This window comes from Myxocyprinus asiaticus, chromosome 42, assembly GCF_019703515.2.
Source record: "Myxocyprinus asiaticus isolate MX2 ecotype Aquarium Trade chromosome 42, UBuf_Myxa_2, whole genome shotgun sequence".
NCBI classification, from domain to species: Eukaryota; Metazoa; Chordata; class Actinopteri; order Cypriniformes; family Catostomidae; genus Myxocyprinus; species Myxocyprinus asiaticus.
The window spans coordinates 9,052,111-9,075,456 of NC_059385.1; the positions used below are offsets into that span (position 1 = coordinate 9,052,111).

Here is a 23,346-nt window from a genome sequence, read left to right on the forward strand (position 1 = left end):
AATTTTGTGGCTCCCAGATACAAGTGGCAGGTAAAAATGAGCCATTTTTTGAAAATCGTATTGTTTATGGTTTGGATAATACGTTCGTATTATCAATACTTTTAATATTTAAGATGCATTTATTTATTTTCTTATTTTTTTATTTAGTGAATGTTACATTTATGCGCAAAAGTTTGCATACCCTTGGAGAATTGGTAATATATGTACCATTTTTAAAGAAAACACGAGTGAGCAGACAAAACACATTTCTTTTATTTCTTATGGGATTCATATTCAGAATGAGCTTTATTGCCACGTATGCTTACACATACAAGGAATTTGTCTTGGTGACAGGAGCTTCCAGTGTACAACTGTAGGTTATAACAGAATGGCACAATCATAAAACAAAACATGGCAACAGAAAAAAATGAAATGAATGTTCAAAAGTCTCCATACCCTTAGTTCTTATTACTGTGTATTGCCCCCTTTAGCATCAATGACAGCGTACAGTCTTTTGTAATAGTTGTCTACGAGACCCCAAATTCTTGCAGGTGGTATAGCTGCCCATTCGTCTTGGCAAAATGCCTCCAGGTCATGCAGAGTCTTTGGTCATCTTGCATGAACCGCATGTTTGAGATCTCCCCAGAGAGGCTCGATGATATTAAGGTCAGGAGACTGTGATGGCCACTCCAGAACCTTCACCTTTTTCTGCTGTAACCACTGGAGGGTCAACTTGGCCTTGTGCTTTGGGTCATTGTCGTACTGGAAGAGTGTCCCATACGCAGCTTTCGTGCAGAAGAATACAAATTATTTGCCAGTATTTTCTGATAACATGCTGCATTCATCTTGCCATCAATTTTCACAAGATTCCCCGTGCCTTTAGAGCTCACACACCCCCAAAACATCAGTGAGCCACCAACATGCTTCACAGTGGGGATGGTATTCTTTTCACTATGGGCCTTGTTGACACCACTCCAAACATAGCGCTTATGGTTGTGACCATAAAGCTCTATTTTGGTCTCGTCACTCCAAATTACAGTGTGCCAGAAGCTGTGAGGCGTGTCAAGGTGTTGTCGGGCATATTGTAACCGGGCTTTTTTGTGGCATTTGCGCAGTAAAGGCTTCTTTCTGGCGACTCGACCATGCAGCTCATTTTTGTTCAAGTATCATCGTATTGTGCTCCTTGAAACAACCACACCATCTTTTTCCAGAGCAGCCTGTATTTCTCCTGAGGTTACCTGTGGGTTTTTCTTTGTATCCCGAACAATTCTTCTGGCAGTTGTGGCTGAAATATTTCTTGGTCTACCTGACCTTGGCTTGGTATCAAGAGATCCCCAAATTTTCTACTTCTTAATAAGTGATTGAACAGTACTGACTGGCATTTTCAAGGCTTTGGATATCTTTTTATATCCTTTTCCATCTTTATAAAGTTCCATTACCTTGTTACGCAGGTCTTTTGACAGTTCTTTTCTGCTCCCCATGGCTCAGTATCTAGCCTGCTCAGTGCATCCACGTGAGAGCTAACAAACTCATTGACTATTTATACACAGACACTAATTGCAATTTAAAAAGCCACAGGTGTGGGAAATTAACCTTTAATTGCCATTTAAACCTGTGTGTGTCACCTTGTGAGTCTGTAACAAGGCCAAACATTCAAGGGTATGTAAACTTTTGATCAGTGCCATTTGGGTGATTTCTGTTATCATTATAATTTAAAAAGGAGCCAAACAACTATGTGATAATAAATGGCTTCATATGATCTGTATCCTTAAATAAAAGACAGTTTTTTTGCATGAACAGTAATATTTTCAAAATCAATGCCAAAATTTCACAATTTCTGCCAGGGTATGCAATCTTTTGACCACAACTGTATGGACTTGTGGACACATTTTTGAGTAGCTTAATTTCTAGAATCTTTGTACTTTCTTTATGTAGTCAGACTCTGTTGGAGAGGGGTTTTATTAATATGAATTTAATAAAAAAATTACTAATATGCAACAGACGGGCATTTTCAGGATTATTGCACATCAGCAGGAGAGTCACAAATACATTGGGCAAACAAAGAAGATTGTGGTCCAGAGGAGGGTGCTATGCTCATGGAAATGAAGCAGTCCACTAGACTAGAGTTTATTCTTGAATACAACTTAATATTTATTCTTCTTATGTACTTGTTCTAATACAGGTACCTTATACTCCTTTACTTATTTTATTTACCTGCATTTTTTACATAAGTATGAATTGGTGGGCGTGTTAGACAAAACACTGCATTGTCAGCAAATACTACTGTATGCTGTGTTACACATGACAAATAAAACTTTACATTTCCCCCTAACATCTTGACCTAAAAACACTGCAGTTTTCAAAGCCCCTCAGTCATGCAGAAGGGATGCAGTGAAGTGTTAAAACTCCTCTTGAGCATATCATATCCAGCAGGGGTCAGTGCACGGGTCGCGCGCTCAGTAGGCGCGTGCGTCTCACTGACCGTCAAACGCTCCAGACGCGTTTCCACCGGACCGGTGCAGCAGTTCTGTGCCATTCAAAGGTAAGTTTATTTATCTTTACCAGCATTTGGTTTCATTTTTTTTCATACATGTGAACAGACTGTTGCGCTGCTGAGGAATAAAGAGGCTTAGAAGCGCATCACGCGCACCAAATCATTAACCTTAAATCCATATGATGTCATATATTTTTAACGACAAAAAATACACGTATGTATGCCTTAAATACTGCATTATGGGATAAAATATTAATGGAACAATTATTATTATAATACAAAAAACGTCTTAGAGTTCAGTTCAGAACTGAAGCAATGAGAGTTTCTCCATACATTTTTTTTATTTATTTTTTATATTGAGGTGAACTAATCTTTATAAATAACACATACTGTACTGCAGGTGATGGCAAGTCATGCCCTACATTATACACATATCATGTTAAACTGACTTTCAGTTCCTGAAGAGAGATTTTAATTCCATCTGAAAGAGGAAGACACTGCGTTTCAACACTCAGTTTCAGGAAGTGACTGATTTTACTCGCTTTGCTTGGAAAATCGAGAAAAGCTGATCGAGTTAAGATCACTGTTCACTAATTGTGTTTCATTCATAGTTATGTCACTGCTTACGCGATTTTAAGATTGCTGATGGCAGTAAAACATCCGTTCGACTCTCTTTTCAATTTGTACCTGCCAGGAAAGGTAAGAACAGCCAATGGGAGTGCGTAACGTCACGTAGGGGTCTGCAGTCACGTGCTTACTTGAAACGTTTATCTTTTGATTAATAAATGATGTGGTTTACTTAGCCGAGCAATACCTGCTCCCGCTACAACAGAATCACACATAAACAAATAGTGATTATTTGATTATCTACTTGACATCTGATTTGTATATTATGCCAGGTGGTGTGCTTTTGATAACATAAAAGATAGTACCAGAGAGTATTAAGCAGAGACGGGCCACTTCTATTAAAATGAATGAAAGAAATTGGAACGCTCAACCAACGGTCAACAGATGTAGAAAGGAAGTCATGCCTTACAGTTAAAAGAGCCAATCACCTTTTAGATACATACATCACCTGTCAATCAACTCTAGAACGTGCATGCGCATTAGCTATACAAGCCGGGTAAATTGCGTTTTTTGTGTGTGTATATGACGTAAAATCACAATTTATGATACCAGTATTGTCAGATTTTATTGCTGATTTGAAATGTGTTCTTTGATTTTAATCTTGACCAACCGTCTTTGAGATTTTGGTCTTTCTCCATTCAAATAGATAGGAGCTGCACTGGCATGACTGGAAATGGCCTCCCGAGAGCGTTCCAAAGATGGCTGACAATGAAATGACTTGCTAGAGAGACTTTGTTAAAGCACAGTATAGATGGCAAACAAATAGTATATATTTTATTTGTATTTTTATGTAAGATTTACAATGTTGAAATATATATTATAAGGTCAAGGTCAGTTTATTTATGGAGCACATAAAAAAAGAAAAGAAAAGAAAACTAACTAACCTTACCATAGTGCTTTACATTGGCAATTAAAATAATAAAATGCAAATAACGGTATAAGACCCCAAAAACAAATAATCAAACAAGAAACAACCAACATTTAATGTCCATCCACTTAAAGATCAATGAATATAGACAAAGCTTAAAAGGTTAGTACACCCAAAAATTAAAATTTTCATCATTTGCTCACCCTCATACCATCACAGGTGTTTGACTTTTCTTCTGCAGAACATGAATGAAGTTTGTTAGAAGAATATTTCAGCTCTGTAGATCCACACAATGCAAATAAATGGTGACCTACATTTGAATCTCCAAAAACCACATTAAGACATCATAAAAATAATCCAAGAGACTGCAGTGGTTAAATCCATGTCTTCTGAAGAGATATGAGATGTGTGGGTGAAAACAGATCAGCATTTAAATAATTTTTTACTATAAATCTCCACCTTTGACCAGCCCTACCAGTAGGTGGCGATATGCACGAAGAATGTGAATTACCAAAAAAAAAAAAAAAAAAAATGATTGTGGAAGTGAATGTGAAGATAGTAAAAAAGGACTTTTAAATATTGATCTGTTTCTCACCCACACCTATCATGTCACTTCAGAATATATGGATTTAACCACTGGAGTATTTTTGTGGAGTATGGATTACGTTTATGCTGACTTAATGTGATTTGTGAACCTTCTGAGTTCTAGTCACCATTCACTTGCATTTTGTGGACCTACAGAGCTGAGATATTCCTCTAAAAAATCTGAATTTGTGTTCTGCAGAATAAAGCAAGTCATACACGTCTGGGATGGCATGAGGGTGAGTAAATTATAAGAGAATTTTCATTTTTGGGTGAACTATCCCTTTAAGACATAATTTAAAAATGTCAAGAGTGGGAGAGGATCTAATGTCCAGTGGTTATTTTAATCCCTATGGCAGGCTACAGCAAAGGAACGATCCCCTTTAAACTTTATTATTGTTTGTTTGTTTTATAAAATACACTCAGTGACCACTTGTATACCTACTTCTTCATGTGATTTATCTTATTAGCCAATCATGTGGCATCAGTGAAATGAGGCTGCAGTGGGCCTACCATCTTTGTACCTCAGCAGAAATCGAGATTCATCAGACCAGGCTTTGTTTTTCCAGTCTTTAACTGTTCAGTTTTGGTGAGCCTTTGCCCACTGCAGCCTCAGCTTTTTGTTCTTGGCTGGCAGAAGTGGAACCCGATGTGGTCATCTGCTGTTATAGCCCATTCGCCTCAAGGTTCGAAGTGTTGTGCATTCTGAGATGCTGTTCTGCTCACTACAATTGTACAGAGGGGTTACAGTATCTGAGTTACCTTAGCCTTTGTTAGCTCAAACCAGTCTGGCCATTCTCTGTTGACCTCTCTCATCAACAGGGTTTTTCCGTCCGCAGAACTGCCGCTCACTGGATGTTTTTTATTTTTTGGCACCATACTGAGTAAATTCTAGAGACTGTTGTGCATGAAAATCCCAGGAGATCAGCAGTTACAGAAATACTCAAACCAGCCCGACAGGCACCAAAAATCATGCCACGATTGAAGATCACTGAGATCACATTTTTTCCCCATTCTGATGGTTGATGTGAACATTAACTGAATCTCCTGACCCATATCTGCTGATTTTACTTCTAAACTGCTGCCACATGATTGGCTGATTAGATAATCGCATAAATGAGTAGGTGTACCTATTAAAGTGGTCACTGAGTTTATACACAGTATATATTGTATATAACTGTATATATTTAAATTGTGTTTTTTTAAAACCTTGGCTCACAGGACTCTTTTATTCACTGCAAAAGAGAGGAAGTATAAAAACAACATGTTGTGCTTAATTCTTTTGTTTTACAGATGAGCTTCAACTGTTGTTGGTGTGGCCTTGGTGTGGTGGTCATGACTGAATGCCAGCAGTGATCTGCATCTGTACGGTGTGAAAATACCAACATTAGTGGATTCATTATCTGGGCCCAATCATGTTCCACCTGAAGAAGAAAGATAAAGACAAGAATAAGGATGGCGCAAAGAAGGAGAAAAAAGAGAAGAAAGAGAAGAAAGAATGGATGTCTCAGGCTGAGCTAAAGAGTTTAGAGGAAGTAGGCATGAGGAGAGGTTTATTTAACCTTCATCGAAGCGGATCTAAACGGGATTCCAAAGGGAAGATGGAGATATCTAACCCCATCCCCATCAAAGTGGTCAGAAACACAGAGCTCAGTCTGGCAGACCTGGACATTGAGAAAGTTTTTAGTCAAGGTCACATGATCACCACAAGGTCCTGTGATGACATTGAAGGGGTGCAAGACAGTGTCAAGGAACAGCCGGCCAAGTTTGGAACTCTGACAAAGCAGAACTCCCAGGTGGGGCAAATCATAAAGCGATTATCTTTCTCACAGAAGAGCAAAGACGAAAGTCCCTCAGGGTCAGCTGCACCATCAAGGCAGAACTCAGCCAATCCGTCGCCTCAAATTGAGGTTAAAGTATTCAATTCTCAGTCTCTGTATAGGTCCCACCCAGTCGCCCCTGTTAAGAAGGTCCAGATCCCTGAGATAATTGATAGAACGTTCCCAGAAGACCTGCACTTGCCTGATCTGTTACCTCCACAAATTCCTGCGCCTAGAGCGTTGGAACTTCAGCGACGCAACACGGGGGATTTCGGCTTTTCCCTTCGTCGCACCACCATTGTGGACCAGCGGCCCGATGGGTCAATTTACCGAAGAGTGGTCCACTTTGCTGAACCTGGTGCTGGGAATAAGGACCTCACTTTGGGGCTGGTGCCAGGTGACCGCCTAGTGGAGATCAATGGGCAGAATGTGGAAAGTAAAAACAGAGATGAGATTGTGGAGATGATCAGGCAGTCTGGAGAGACTGTACGCCTAAAGGTGCAGCCAATCGTTGAGTTGAGTGAGCTGAGTCGCTGCTGGTTGAGGAACTCCAGAGGCCCATACCGGGATGTTTATGAGGTGAGTGAGTTCCTGTAGCTCTGCTAACCCCAAAGCTGCTTCTAAACCTAACCATTTTGAGTGTGTACTGTTACAACAAAGCGTGACACCTTGTGAATATCACACTCCAATACTCCATGCCTTGGAGATTATGCTGGCGGCATGAGATTGAGACTGGATTGCATCCATTTCCTCATTCTTTTCCACAAAAATGTCCTTATCGCTATCAATAAAAGTTTGGAAATCAGGCCAGAAGAACTCAATGAGATTGTGTCAACAGTCAGATACGTAAAACAGAGTTTTCAGTATTTTATCTCAAAGAGTGATTAGGATTAACTGGTGCCTGTTAGTCTGTTTTGTTAAGCACACATTTTTATGTTTCTCAGATACAGTTTCTGGGTATATGTTGTAAATTTTAGATTAGATCAGCAATTTATCAGATGGAAGATCGGTTATAGCCTGAAGGAATTCTGAGAATTCCTAGCAACATGTTGACAGTTGATGATGTGAACAGTGTAGAGTTTAGTGAGATGGCTTGGGGGTGGGGGGTTAATAATGTCTGTTTAATGTGTTTGTTTCTCCCACCCATAATGCACATGTGTCTTAGTAAAGTCCCATTAGGGAAGATGGTTCAGACCAATTTGAATAGAATGATTGGCAAAGAAATAAAGAAAGAGCAAACCCTCAAATGTCCATACTAATGCCCAGTATGCTGTTAAAGACCCCATGAAATCAAAATTGTAGATTTGTGGCTTTTAGTCCACATCTACTAGCAAGAAATCCATGTATGTAATAGTGTACTCCTAAAAGTTTACAAAATTAATTTCATTGGGTATTTAAATGAAGAAAGTTAGAGACCAAAAGGGTCGTTTTAACAATTCACAGATTTTTTTTCTTTGTTTAATTTTGGATATTTCCCAAAAATACATTTAGAAAATAATCCTGAGGTCATATTCCAACTCCTGGTAAATGGTAAAAATATTTGTTTTACTGTTTGTAGACTACAGAAGCATTAGAAACTGCTCTCTTTCCTTTGCTGTATTCCCTGGTTGCTCGGTGACACATTTATGTCCCTACATTCTGGCATAGCTGAGCAAATGGCCAAGTTTCAGAATATGGGCTACTCTGTTGACCTGACAGCTCATATAGTAAATTTGTAAAGCATTGATGGGTCTTCTGATACTAGAAATGAAAACACTGTCAAATACTGTAGGTGACATTTTAAAGTGAATATTTTTGTGAAATTATGAGGCATAAGGTCAGTTGCTTTGGGTGACAACAGCTCTGTTTGTTCCTGCAATCATTTGTCATCGTGATTCTTCTGATATTTCAAAACTTCAGCTGACATTGTTTCAGACAATAAATTCCACAAGCTTGAAGTCATGATGATGGTTACATTTCCCTAATTATTAGGGGCTTGTCACTTAAGCATGAAGCTGTGCTGCATTCACGCTTTGTTACATATTCTTTCTACAAATGTCCATTCATTAGTCTACTGATATCAACCTCATTGAAATATATTTTAGTGTATAAGTGGATTTATTTTTTAAGGTTGGAAAATAACAGACTGAATGTATAGCTTGTAAGATTTTTCAATTAATTTTTACAAACTAAAATATTATTTACCTCGTGCAACCCCGCATTCACATGTGTGGATGTTGTTTGTTGGCTTTGCTTTACGCAATGCATAATTTAAATTCATTTAAACTGACTGATCTCAGTTCAGAAGACTCTGGGCTGTCAGTAAAGGGTTATACTTTCAACGTATGGAGTCATGTGACAAAACAATATGGCATGCATTTTGAACTGTTCTGAGACCAGTGCAGACAGACAGCACACTGGATGTTAAGTCATTCACTAAATAGGGAGCAAGGGAGCATCCTATACCCTTCCTATGCAGCAAAGTGCATTCGCTCCTAAAATCTGACCAATAGTTCAGTTTCAGGCTGCAGATGATGTATGAACCACTCAACATGTTTGGCAGACATGGGATAATGGTAATCAGTACATAGATTCAGAATTTATAATGTATAATTTTATTTTAACATGGTGGGCAATGATTGGATGATGCTGGCCATTACTTTGAATCAGAATTATTTATGGTAATTTCTGATTGGTAAAATGCTTTAGCACTGACTATCACTTGTTTGTTTGACTGTGCAAAGAGAGAACATTGAGATTTTGTTGCCAAAGTAGAAAAAAAAACAAACAAAAAAAACATTGTAACATAAAAGTCAAATCAAGTCAAATCATTTTTATTTGTATAATTGTTTATTTGTGCTTTTCCCAATACATATTGTTCAAAAGCAGCTTTACAGAAAATCAGCTGTGATGTCTGTAATATCTCAAAAACATGAATAACCAACACTCCTGGGAACAAAATAAACAATTTGATTAAATAAATAAATAAATAAATACTGACTTTCTATAGCTTGGTATTATTTAAAATTTCATAAATGTGGACATTAATTTTTTGGAAAACTAATTGCTTTAGAAATTTTTCTTTGCATGTTTATTAGGTGCTACTAGTTAAAAATCAAAAAGTGAAATGGATAGTGCACACAGCTCGGGTTTCACGAGGTTAAACCACATTTATTTTGACTAATGGTGACATAATTTCCAACGTACCTTATTACAATTGTTTAACATTTGTTGAAATATATTTTCATAATTATTTTGAATATAATAACATATTATTTTACATCAAAGCAATAGGAAAATAATAATGGAATGAATAGATTTAATAGTACTATAGTACTATAATAGTACTGATGAATTAACAGTATTAAAAATGCAGTAAATAGTTTACACTGAAATCCAAACCCTGACATGTTAATTTGATCAAGCTCAGTGCAGAATCAAAACTCTGTAAGGAGATTAGAGAGCATAGAGTGATTTAATCATGACACATAGAAGAAAAAAAAATGTGGGGGAGGTTAAAATATAGTATATTGTGTTTGTTGTTTGTGCACAATAATATTTGGTCATTCAAACCATAAGAGGTTTATAAAAGTGCAGCTGAGAGCATCTGGCCATATTTGATCCTGATCCTACAGAGCAGCTCTTTACACAAGCAGCATTTATCATCAGATAGGGTGAATTTGGAAAGATGCAGATGTTTGAAGAGAACATTTTGGTCAAGCTAATCAAATGAGTGTGGAGTGGATCACATTACTTCCTACGGACTGGTCTGAGTCACAGGAAACTGTGATCACTCCAGCTAAACCTGTTGTCGTGCTGGTTTGCTCATGTTTGAATGGGAGTGTGTGTGTGTATGGAGAGACCTTGGCTCTTTACACGCTTTCTGCTAATGGATAACCAGAGAAATCTCAGTGTCAGAGTCTGCATGTTATTTTAGAACACCAGGCATCAACATTAAAGACTGTAAGACCCCCTGATGTATGGTATATAATAGGATATCTGTCTGTCTGTCTATCTATCTATTCTCTTTTAAACTTTTAAGCTCTGTCTGCGGTGGCCCATCTCTGTAGCCAGACTGTGCTCACTGAGTCTGTACATTGTCAGTGCTGTTCTGTCAGTCAGTCACTGTGGTCAGATAGTTTGCCATGGTGTTTTCTAGATTAAGTGCCAAATTACATTCCAATTTGTGTTGTTTTTTATGGTGTTTGACCAATAAGTGATCTATTTTTCCTTTTCTTTGTGTATAATTTGGTTAAGGCGAATGTTTGTGAGTGTGTGGTTGTCCTGAGACTGGACGATCTCCTCAGGTGTGAGTTCAGCGTGTGTCAGGGCAAGCTGACAGAGGGGACTCTTCACTAAGCTCTGCTTTTGGTACTTAAGGGCTTTATAATGATATGTGTTGGGGTCACTTATTTTTAGATGCTTCTAGAATTTGATGGTTCTTTTTTGAATGTTCAAAAGGAGAGGGTATTGGCCTAATTCTACCCGGCATCTGTTATTTGGGGTTATCTTTGGACATGAATGATTCTTTTACAAAATTCCACATTTAGGGTTTCTATGGGATATTTTCCCCAATTTAAATTGTCAAATTTTATAGGTGGACCCCACAAGTCACTGACATATAATGCATTGGTTCATGACTGATTTGAATATTTTGAGCCAGTTCCTAATTGGAATATTAATTTAAATAGATGTTTTAAAGGAAAAAAAGCCTTTTGTGCTTTCTCTTTGAATTAATTCACAGCCAATGGAAAATTACATGTAGAATTGATTATTAGGCAGAGGTAAGTGTATGTTTTAGTGATTTCAGTGTTTCTGTTTGGTAATAAAAATGTGTTTGTTAGTCCCTGAGATCTGGATCGCTTTTGGAAGATCATGACGTTTATTTTTTGATGGTTGACTGTCAGGGCACAGGTCTGATAGTAACGGTCCAGTAATGCCAGGCTCTGCTGCAGCCCTTCTTTAGTCGGCCACAGAAGAACCAGGTCATCCTCATAGAGGAGACACTTTATTTCTACATCATGTAGAGTAAGACCTTGAATGGGAGATTGTTCAATTATTTGTGCCAGTTGATATATATGTTGAATAGGGTGGGGTTTAAACTGCAGCCTTGTCTTACTCCACGCTGCTGAAAGACAAATGTGGTTCGCTTGTTGCCAATTTTAACGTTCTGGTGTTTAAAATACTGCATAAACCTTCCCCAAGTTACTGTTCACATAGATTCCTCAGTAGTTGTTGGGTCTAATTTGTCACAACTCTTATAAATGAGGCTGATGAGTCCTTTAGTCCAGATCTCAGGGAAATAACCTACACTCAAAACATCCATCCATCCATCCATCCATCCATCCACGTACTTATAGGTGTGGAACCACAGAGGAAATTATGTTGTAGTTACTTGTAACTTCTTTTTGTGTATGTATAGTGCAGGACAGACAAAGAAATATTCTGCACTTCTTTTTTTTTTTTAATGAATGTGTAATAAATAGGCTTGCACAGTAGCTGTGCCCGCATAATTACACGCAAAGCTCTGCAGATTTCCTCAGAATTCAAACACCAGTCATTCACAAAGTTTTACACATGCCCCACCCCTTGCATGTTAATATAGAAAAAATTTGCCTAATAAGGCACATATAATTTTTTCTATGATTCTTTTTAATTTGTTTTACAGGGCTTGACAATAAGGACTGCCTGATGGCACGGGGCCAGTGTGAGAAAGATTCGGGCCAGTTGCTAGAACTGTCACTTGCCCGATCGGGCCAGTGCTGCATTTATAACATTAGTGCAAGCAAACAACAAGCGAGAGAGCACAAAAATTATACGGAGCGAACAAAGTCTTCTAACCGAGGAGCGAGTGCGAGTATACAGTGGATCCGGATATTCTTCACAGCGCTTCACTTTTTCCACATTTTGTTATGTTACAGCCTTATTCCAAAATGGATTAAATTAATTATTTTCCTCAAAATTCTACAAACAATACCCCATAATGACAACGTGAAAGAAGTTTGTTTGAAATCTTTGCAAATTTATTAAAAAGAAAAAAATCACATGTACATAAGTATTCACAGCCTTTGCCATGACACTCAAAATTGAGCTCAGGTGCATCCTGTTTCCACTGATCATCCTTGAGATGTTTCTACAATTTGATTGGAGTCCACCTGTGGTAAATTCAGTTGATTGGACATGATTTGGAAAGGCACACACCTGTCTATCTAAGGTCCCACAGTTAACGGTGCACGTCAGAGCACAAACCAAGCCATGAAGTCCAAGGAATTGTCTGTAGACCTCTGAGACAGGATTGTATCGAGGCACAGATCTGGGGAAGGGTACAGAAAAATTTCTGCAGCATTGAAGGTCCCAGTGAGCACAGTGGCCTCCATCATCCGTAAATGGAAGAAGTTTGGAACCACCAGGACTCTTCCTAGAGCTGGCTGCCTGGCCAAACTGAGCGATCGGGGGAGAAGGGCCTTAGTCAGGGAGGTAACCAAGAACCCGATGGTCACTCTGACAGAGCTCCAGCATTTCTCTGTGGAGAGAGGAGAACCTTCCAGAAGAACAACCATCTCTGCTGCACTCCACCAATCAGGCCTGTATGGTAGAGTGGCCAGACAGAAGCCACTCCTCTGTAAAAGGCACATGACAGCCAGCCTGGAGTTTGCCAAAAGGCACCTGAAGGACTCTTAGACCATGAGAAACAAAGATTGAACTCTTTGGCCTGAATGGCAAGCGTCATGTCTGAAGGAAACCAGGCACCGCTCATCACCTGGCCAATACCATCCCTACAGTGAAGCATGGTGGTGGCAGCATCATGCTGTGGGGATGTTTTTCAGCGGCAGGAACTGGGAGACTAGTCAGGATCGAGGGAAAGATAAATGCAGCAATGTACAGAGACATCCTTGATGAAAACCTCTCTGCGCTCTGGACCTCAGACTGGGGCGAAGGTTCATCTTCCAACAGGACAACGACCCTAAGCACACAGCCAAGATAACAAAGGAATGGCTCCGGGACAACTCTGTGAATGTCCTTGAGTGGCCCAGCCGGAGCCCAGACTTGAACCCGATTGAACATCTCTGGAGAGATCTGAAAATGACTGTGCATCGACGCTCCCCATCCAACCTGATGGAGCTTGAGAGGTCCTGCGAAGAAGAATGGGAGAAACTGCCCAAAAATAGGTGTGCCAAGCTTGTAGCATCATACTCGAAAATTCTTGAGGCTGTAATTGGTGCCAAAGGTGCTTCAACAAGTATTGAGCAAAGGCTGTGAATACTTATGTACATGTGATTTCTTTTTTGTTTTTTATTTTTAATAAATTTGCAAAGATGGCAAACAAACTTCTTTCATATTGTCATTATGGGGTATTGTTTATAGAATTTTGAGGAAAATAATGAATTTAATTCATTTTGGAATAAGGCTGTAACATAACAAAATGTGGAAAAAGTAAGTGCTGTGAATACTTTCCGGATGCACTGTATTTATCTCATAAAGATGCGCAAATGCAAAATATATTGGACGCACCAAGGCACAGTAGTGTGCATGCACAAGATCGTGCAGACACCGAGCACACTCTCCTAGCACTGTCCTTGCTCTTTTTCAAGTGTCTTAGCAGCAGCTATTACCAATGTGTAGAAACTAGCAGGAAAAAAACCCACTTAATGAATTTCGTAGTGGGATTTAACATCTTGTGCAACATTTTAAGTATCCCCGCACATTCCGTGTTCACAGTGTTCGCTAAATCCCCACATTTTTCATTTTTACATGTTGGTGAAAATTAGTAATCCACACACTGGAACACAAGAAATCAACAGTTTCTTTCTGTAGGACTGATATGCATATGTCTCATCATCTCCTTCCATGCAGCATAGATTGTTTAACATGCATGTGCTCTCGTAAAGGGACAGAGCGCTAGTTTTATTCCCACTGTAAAAAAAAACAAACACATTTTCTCTCATTAATCGCCTTTAGAGATGAAGCACCGAATGAGACGTAATAAATTTTGTTAAACCCCAGTTATACACGTGTCTGCTCAATATCCAAAATGTAAGTATACATTTAATTAGGTAATGTTTCAAAATGTAAATATTATTTCAACATGATAATGGTGTTTGATATGAAAAGAAGCAAGATCACTATGGCTATTAGGCTATTATTATCAGAGCTGTTCAGCTGCAGAGTGAAGATGAATATTTGAAACAGTCTACTTCATATCATCCTCATGAAACACCAGTTACATTTCTCATTTCTGGACTGTACAGGTATTTTTGTTTTTGTTCTTTGTATATCAGTCAGTGTTGGTCTTTTTTGGTTTGTCTGATTTCATGTTATATACACATTGTTAATTCACAGATTAGGCCTAATATCTGTATATTACACATCACAACCGATTTAGTAGCAAGTCTGTTCTCTCAGCCAATAATCAAATCTTTAACTCAGTGACTAAATCTTTGATCCTTCTTGTGAAAACACTACACATGGGCAAAAGTTGCATGACAGCATGACTAAACGGGTTACCGAAAACCCATCATCTCCTCCTCAGAACTCTTGGCTTAAAAGCACACGTGTAAATGGCAGGACGGTTGAGGTTAATATGATGTATTTATGAATTTATATCTGTAAAGCGCATATATGGGATTACATAAGGCATAACTCATATCTTGCAAATTATAAATGTGATTCAATTTTGGGGGACATTGTATTTTTGATTTTTTTTTCTCCCATTTTTCTCCCCAATTTGGAATGCCCAATTCCCAGTGTGCTCTTAAGTCTTCGTGGTGGTGTAGTGACTCGCCTAAATCTGGGTGGCAGAGGACGAATCTCAGTTGCCTCCGCGTCTGAGATCGTCAATCCATACATTTTATCACGTGGCTTGTTGAGTGTGTTACCACAGATATGTAGCGAGTGTGGAGGCTTCACGCTATTCTCCGCGGCATCCATGCACAACTCCCCACACGCCCCACCAAGAGCGAACCACATTATAGCGACCACAAGGAGGTTACCCCATGTGACTCTCCCCTTCCAAGCAACCGGGCCAATTTGGTTGCTTAGGAAACCTGGCTGGAGCCACTCAGCACGCCCTGGATTCGAACTCGCGACTCCATGGGTGGTAGTCAGCATTTTTACTCGCTAAGCTACCCAGACCCCTGGGGGACATTGTATTAGAAACATAAGATATGTAAAAAATATTTATCTTCGGACATATTTTTTAAAGCCATGTTGGTAAAAACAGCTATTTGTCATTTTTGTGTTGGGGCCAGTGGAAATTTTGGCAGGGCCAGTAAAAATCTGAAGCACTGGCCCAACCGGGCCAGTAGAAAAATCCTTAGCGTTGAGCCCTGTTTTAGATGCATCTTCTCTGGAGACCTTTGGTTAAAAATCCTGGTTGAAAAAGTCTTTGATGATAATGTTATCAGGATGGGAGATGTCAAACCTGCTGCTGTAATGAACTGCACCCTTTGTGAGAAGGTGGCCAGTTCTGGCCAGCCTGAGGGGGGCACGAGTCCCGTTGGGATTTTTACTGACCCATTTTAAGCTGTTCTCACTCAGAGCACAGTAAAATCTTTAGCACATTTGGGAATGTCCTATAATGGGTTTTTATATATAAAGATTATGATTCTACAGAAATCTGGAGTATTCCACTGTGGAGAGCTGTGTGGTGAAATGTGTGTTGCTTGTTCAAATGGAAATATTTGTTGTGATAAAACTTAAAGGGATGAATTCATCACTACACAGTTGCTGCACTAGTTTTGAATGTGGTATTTCAGCACAAAAACCTGCATCTTATTTACTAACCACCCGCAATCTAGTTTAACCAGATGCTAAATGTGCAGCAATATTTAAATAAAGGGATAGTTCTTCCCAAAATAAAAGTTTGTCATCATTTACTCACTTTTATGTTGTTCCAAACCCATGTCTTTCTCTCTTTCATGGAAAACAAAAGGTTTGTTAGGGAATGACAACCTCAGTCACCATTGACATTCATTGTATCTTTATACCATACATTGACAGAGACTCATTCTACCTAACATCTCCATTTGTGTTCCATAAAAAAAAAAAAAGAGTTTGAAACAACATGAGGGTGAGCAAATGATGGCAGAATTTACATTTTTTGGGAGAACTATTCCTTTAACTCATTGTCATTCTTTGCTGTGCAAACACAACAAATGAACACCAATTCTTTTTGCAGTGTTACCTGATTAGCAGGATTCCTTTAGTGCATTAGGTGCAAAAACAACGCTGACAGTGCATGCAAATAAACAATGCTATCAGCAGTCGCAATTCATTCTTACTGGATTCCCGGCAGAAACTGAAATATGTCTTAAAATACTTCATGAGGGCAGATCTTATGTCATTCAATATTTATAGCTTTATGACAATATAATGAAATCTGTTCATCCAAATGACGGTGCTACTCTGAACGTGACAGGAACCACTTGTGATTTTTTTTTTTTCGACAGGTCTGATCGTTTACGCTGATAGTTATCTGACGAACAGGTTTCAGCTGCATTGCTCTAGTGACAAGCAACACTTATCACCTCTCTGCCTCTCACACCTAAGTACTCTTTACTGAAGGATTGGTCTCTGACTGAATGAGTGCTTTTCTCACTCTTTTGTGTGTTGAATCTGTTGGGAATCTGAACACATACTTTTCATGTCTTATCTTGACTAAGTTTTAAAACATGAGCATGTTTTAAGTGGAGCATGTCATAGAAAACAGGAATTTCCTTGCTATTTTGGAATAAAAAAGGTTAATATATTATGTAGGCATACACATGTTCAAAACGCAAAGCTTATTATGCTACAAAACTGCCCATATTTTAACATCTATTTCAGTATTCAGCAACTTGGCTGGTCCTTATGAACAACATATGAACTATGCAGGCACACGTAGGTTAACATAGATAATTAACATACAGTAGTCTTAAAGGTACACTAAGTAATTATTTGTTTATATTGCACTGGCAGCAATATGCAGAATTAGTAACGTGACATAGGAAAATTTACGATTTTGTAAATTTTGTTAAAACAGTTGTTTCAAGCAAAAGCTATAGGGTGCAAATGTTCCTGTCCACTTTTTCAACCGTCTTGGTTTCTGAAGAATTTTTCCCATTCATTTCTTTCGTAGGGTTTTAATAAAATCCTTCTAAATAAAAGAGTTCTAAGCCTTGAACCAAACCAACCAGCTCTGAGGTGAATCATGTCATTACAAACTTTGATTTGAAGTCAAAAAGTATTTAAAAATCAGACAAAGGTACAAGGTTGTACTTACAGTCTTTCATGAGGGAATGAACTACGATCCCATGAAGCATTGCAAATGACGTAATCACATTAAAAACAACAGAAAAAATTACAATTTGATTTAAAGGTGTTATGAGATGAGCATTTAAATTTTCCTTGATCTTTTCATATATCATCACTGTCCAATGAAAAAACACGTATCTCCCCTTTTTGGCAATTTTGACTTTTTACAAGATGGAATGTGCTGAATGACCTCTTCCTACTTTTTGAATTGTGCAACAAAATAACCAATGAAAAGATGTTTAATCAAGCTATCTGTTTAGCAAGTATCTCCAATGGACTTGAAGTGTCCATCAAAACCACATATGTCCCGCCCTTATGTTTTGAAGAGCTAATTTACTAATTAAACTAATTTACCTCAGCTATGCTGCTGAAGTGTAGTGAAGAGATTGCCTACATCGTGCTGGCTCTGTGATTTCCCTGACAACCAAAGCCATTTATGCACGCACGTCAGGTGGCTTTAAAAAGTAGACTATACCAGCCATACTGTATACGGTTGCCAGATTTCTATATTAGCAAAACTGAAAGTGAAAGCTAATGCATTAGACCTGGAAAATGTTTCTTGAAACAGAACTGTCCTCTCAACAACCAGACTATAAACCCTAATCATAAAACTGATTTCGATCTAAAATAGTAAGTGAAACCTCAGATTATATCCAAAAATAAATTCTCTAGTAATCGATAACCTACCAACTGAGTTCTGGGAAAACGAACAGTTAGACTCGAGTCTGTAACTGAACATTCACCATTGGAACCCATGATAAGAAAACCGTGTATTTCCATGTTTGCTAGCAAAAATCCGTTAAAATTATTTAAAATATCGAACAGTTCACTAACAGATGTGTAATGATACAATTCTAGTTATGGTGCTAAAGGTGACTAATTATGTTTTTTTCTATTCATTTTGTAAGATTGTTAATGAGAAAAAGAGTTTACATGCTCTTGAAAAATAATTTTTTATTATTAAGCTTTTCATCAGACAGCGACGATATAAAAGTTCATTGTACTATAAAAACATACAGTAAGTTTTAGAACTCAAAACTTCCTCCTCACTGCAAAAAGGGCATTGTTGAAACCATGCTGTCAAAATAACTTGTTCTCTACTTCCTCCACATTGTGATGTCACACTGTTGTAGAAATTTGCATCTGACCACCTCCACAACAACACATCATCGCCTACTTTACCTTATCACTTCTGTAGGCCCACCCAGCGGTGAGCAGTGAGATGGCAATGAGAGAGCAGGTCAGTCAAGAGCAGAGAGCCAATCAGAACAGTAGGCGTTTACTGTCAAGTCTTAAAGGAGAAGCAGCACCATAACTGAGCGTTTCTGACAGAGGGTCAGAATGAGGGAGAAAATGATTTTACAATATTATAAGTGAACCTCAAGGAACATATTAAAGTAATAAAAAAATGGCATGTCATGACCCCTTTAAAATTGTTGATTAGAATGATAGAATTAATATATTTTTACATTTATTGCAATATATAAGAAGTTTAAGAGTGTAGAGAGACTGACTCGATTGCCTCATTCACAGTGCGGGTGTGGGTGGTTGCTGCAGAGCTAGTTTGGTACACATTGTTCACCGCAATTCTCTGATTGGTGGATTGGTGGGTAGTGTAGTTCTTCACCAGAAATTATGGGATTTAACACTATTTTTTTTTTTTTTTTTAAAGACGTGGAAATAACGCAGACTGATGGCTTCAACAGAAGCATATACCATCAGTAAACAACCTCAGAGCTCACAGTCTGTCTTTAAAGGTTTAAAAGATATTGTTAAAAAAACAAAAATAATTAGTCTATAGAGAAAAAAAATGGGAATTTTATTAATTTTAAAGAACCAGTGTCAATGGAACTCTTGTGGATGTGGCTTCATTTAGCTCAATATGTCAAAGTTTTATTATTTGCAGTTTATTTTAATTTCATATATTTATTTTATTATATTCATATTCGATTCCCCGTAGTCCACAACATTATCAGAACAGACCCATTTTTCAGTCACATTCTAGTTGAGAAACAGTACAATGTTGTAGATGATGTTGAATATGGCTCTTTAAAATTTCCACAAAGTTAGGGTCTTTGTTTTTCCAATTATGCATAAAAGCAAACCAATTCATAAACTGTCAATCTGTCTCACAGTCAATTCTCTTCACCCCTCATGTTTGTATGGCTATTCTAAATATCTCAGAAAGTGTTTGTACAGAAACTGTCCTGTATTATTTTTTTGAGGTCAATGGCTCTCTTCCCCTCTTCTCTAAAGGGGTTCGGCAGCCTGCAGACTATGAATGTCGTCTGACTGCTCTGAAACAATCCGCCAGTGAATGGCTTCATTAACTAGTGTTAGATTAGATTTGATTATATAATGGATATATTTGGCTGCACATCAGCCAATGAAAACAGGAAGTGTTTGTCCTCCTTAATCAGTGTGTCCTTCCATCCTCTCTGTCACATCTCTCTATTTGTGTTCACTTTATTTCCTGACCGATGACACAGAATCTTTCTTTTGCTGTCAGTGTCCCACCAGTCCTGTCTTTGGACTGAAGGGGACAGAAATGAACATTTAACGGTATAGCTCATCCAAAAACTGAACTTCTCTCATCATTTACTCACCCCCATTTTGTTCCAAACCAATGTGACTTTCCTTCTTCTGTTGAACACCAAAATAGTTCAGTAGAATGTCTGCGCTTGTAGATGGGGACCAGAGACTGTCAAGCTATAAAAAGAACAAAAAAGCACTATAAAAGCATCCTAAATGTAGTCCACACGACTTGTGCAGTATGTGCCAAGTTTTCTGCAGTATGTGCCAAGTTTTCTGATTCCACATGATAGCTTTGTGTGTGGGACAGACTGAAATTTAAGTCACCCTTCACTTTCATGTATGGAAAAGAGCAGCTTGGACATTCTGTTATTATAAAGTAAGTCATATGGTTTGCAAAAATATGGGTGAGTAAATGACAAACAAATTTTCATTTTGGGGTGAACTATTCCTTTAACATTAGCGCTGGTCAGTGGACAGACTTGGCCCTCCAGAGAGGTCCAGGAAGTGGCTTTCGTCTGGGCCAGAGGGTGATAATCAGGCTGGTTTGGATCCGGATCAGATCTGTAGCTCAGTGTAATGAGTGTGACTGTGATGATCTGCAGTTTCTTGGACTGATTTGTGTTTGTGTTTGGCGCCAAGACTGTGTGACGCTGTTCTGTGTTTAGCTGGTTTTGAGGTCTAGCTGTGCGCATGTTGGCATAGTGAGCTTTCCAGCACTGCCAGTTTACCAGTCTGTTAAATGTGACTGTTAATGGGAGCAGGGTTAGTCACTCACACCACCAACATGAACAAATGCTGCTCAATCCTCAAAATACTGCACAGTGCACAGGGTTTTCTATAATGATGTCTAGATTTAACAAGTGTTCCTTGCCAAAACAATTTAATCAACTTGGTGAAACCTTTAAAGAGAATGTGAAATATTTCCTTTTATGCAGATAACTGTGATCTAGGATGGATGTTTCTATAATTGTTGTGGGGTTCTTGCAGTGTCAGAAATTAACTTTTACATGAAGGGGCAATATATGCCACTGAACATTTTTTGAACTGTTTTTTTCAGGGACATGTTTGACCTTTTTGAGGGCATGTGTTTTTTTTCTAAACAAAACAAACTGTGTCTCATCCGTTTATGTAAAATATGTCAATTTAAGCAATTAATTAATACAAATGATTAAGATTGAGAATTTATTACCTCATACCCTAAGAATTAAATCAACATCAGCTCTTTATATCATATTAGAGTATACATATTACAGAGCTAAAACCATGGGAAAAAAACATGGAAAAATACAAAACTGATTGATTTTAACTTGTTGATTACATGTATAGAATCAGTATATTTAGGGAGTGTTCACACTTTTAGTTCGGTTCTCTTGGTCCTCTTGGTCCAGACCAAAAAAGAAAATGATACATTTAGTCCTGGTACGCTTAGCGTTCACACTGGCATTTTTAACACCGAACCTAACAATACAACACAAAAGGCAACAGGAAAAAATCACAACCTGATTGGACAGCTTTTATGACGTATATTTTGAGACGGAACTTGCCAATCATCCAAAACAATGCTGGCTGCTGGGGAAATGCGCTCGTTATATTTATATATGTATATATGGTGGTATTTTTACCAGCTGAGAACAAACAAAGAGCTAATAAAATGTGTAAAGGAGTCAAAACAGCGCCAGGAATTCCTCCGTTGCACACACAAACAAAGATATGCTGCAAGGACGGCTGACGGCGGTTCCGACGCCTGTACCGAACTGTAATGGGCAACATAGCTCCTATGATGAGAAGAACCAGGTATGCTTGAGGTCAGTATTAGGCAAAGTACTTCCTGTTTTTGGTCTGTTTAGACGTCTTTGGTCCATGTTGTGTTCATATATCAATCGAACCGCACCAGAGTTAGTTTGGAAGCGGACCGAGACCCACTATTCAGGCGGTCTTGGTCTGCCTTTTTGGTGCGCACCAAGGTTCAGGTGGCAGCGTTCATGCTTGTTCAAATGAACCGCACTAACAGAGCAATCGCACCAGAGTTCGTTTTAATCGAACCAAACCTGCCAAGTGTGAACACATTAACACCCTTAAAGTATATTGTAAAACATTCAGATAAATACAAATGTATAATTAGTTTGAGAGTGTAGAGAGACCGACTCGATTGCGTCATGGAAGTGGGTGATCGCTTCTGGGTTCTTTTACCGCGGTTCGTTTGCCGCAATTCTCTGATTGGTGGATTTTCCCCCTCAGGATCATGGGTAATGTAGTTCTTCATCAGAAATACTTATATTAAACTTTTGAACTATATTAAAGTTGAAATAATGCAGACTGATGGCTTCAACAGAAGCTAACATTATTGGTTAACACCGTTGGAGCTTAGGGTAGGTCTGTCTTTTAAGGTTTATAAGTTATCATTAATAGTCAATTTTCCTATGGAAAAAATTTATGGGATTTTTACTTCCATAACCACACCGTTGCACTCTTTTGAAAAAGCTAAACTATAAAAATAAATGAGCTTCTGTTTTGCTACTGACAACATAGTTAATTCATAGTGTCACTTCTTGAAGTTAGCTGCTCTTCAACACAGTTTGGCATCCATGCCAGTTAAACTTAAGCTCTGCTTAAAGGCACAGTTAACTTAGTGAATGTAAACTTCTGACCCACTTGAACTGTGATATAGTCAATTAAAAGTGAAACAATCTGTCTGTAAACAATTGTTGGAAAAATTACCCTGTCATGCACAAAGTAGATGTCCTAAACGACTTGCCAAAACTATAGTTTGCTAATATTAAATCTGCTGAGTGGTTAAAAAATTAGTTTTAATGGCTTCAACCTAAGTGTATGTAAACTTCTAACTTCAACTGTATTATGAAGAGAAAAAAATATGAAAACCTCCCTCTGGTGGATCTGTGAGGAACTACGGTTTTTGTTTTAGATTCTGATGTGTTACCGCCCCCATGTTGGTGGGATTTGTTCTTGTAGTCTCTGTTGAAGTTTAAAATAATTAAATTTGGTTGGATTTTCTGAAGAGTCAGATTCACCATTTGATTTTAGCTTTTCATTACCAACAAAAATTAAAGGGGTGTGTGTGTGTGTGTGTGTGTGTGTGTGTGTGTGATTATATTTGGGGTTGGAGGGGCACTTGGGGTGCTTGGTTATGTATAGCCTCAGTATCCTGCACC

At 38.3% G+C, this 23,346-nt stretch overlaps 1 protein-coding gene across 6 annotated transcripts in view; it reads left to right on the top strand.

Moving 5' to 3' along the window:
* The first annotated feature begins 2,411 nt into the window (after nt 1–2,411).
* Nucleotides 2,412–23,346, top strand: part of LOC127432838 (unconventional myosin-XVIIIa-like) — a 63,583-nt gene continuing 42,648 nt past the window's right edge. For all 6 annotated transcript variants that reach the window (XR_007895800.1, XM_051684281.1, XM_051684283.1 and 3 more), the window contains exons 1-2: nt 2,412–2,521; nt 5,844–6,949. Coding sequence is in view for 5 of the 6 variants with exons in the window: in XM_051684281.1 (XP_051540241.1) it covers nt 5,966–6,949 (984 nt within the window). In the remaining variant the exon portion in view is untranslated. The remainder of the gene's footprint in view (nt 2,522–5,843; nt 6,950–23,346) is intronic.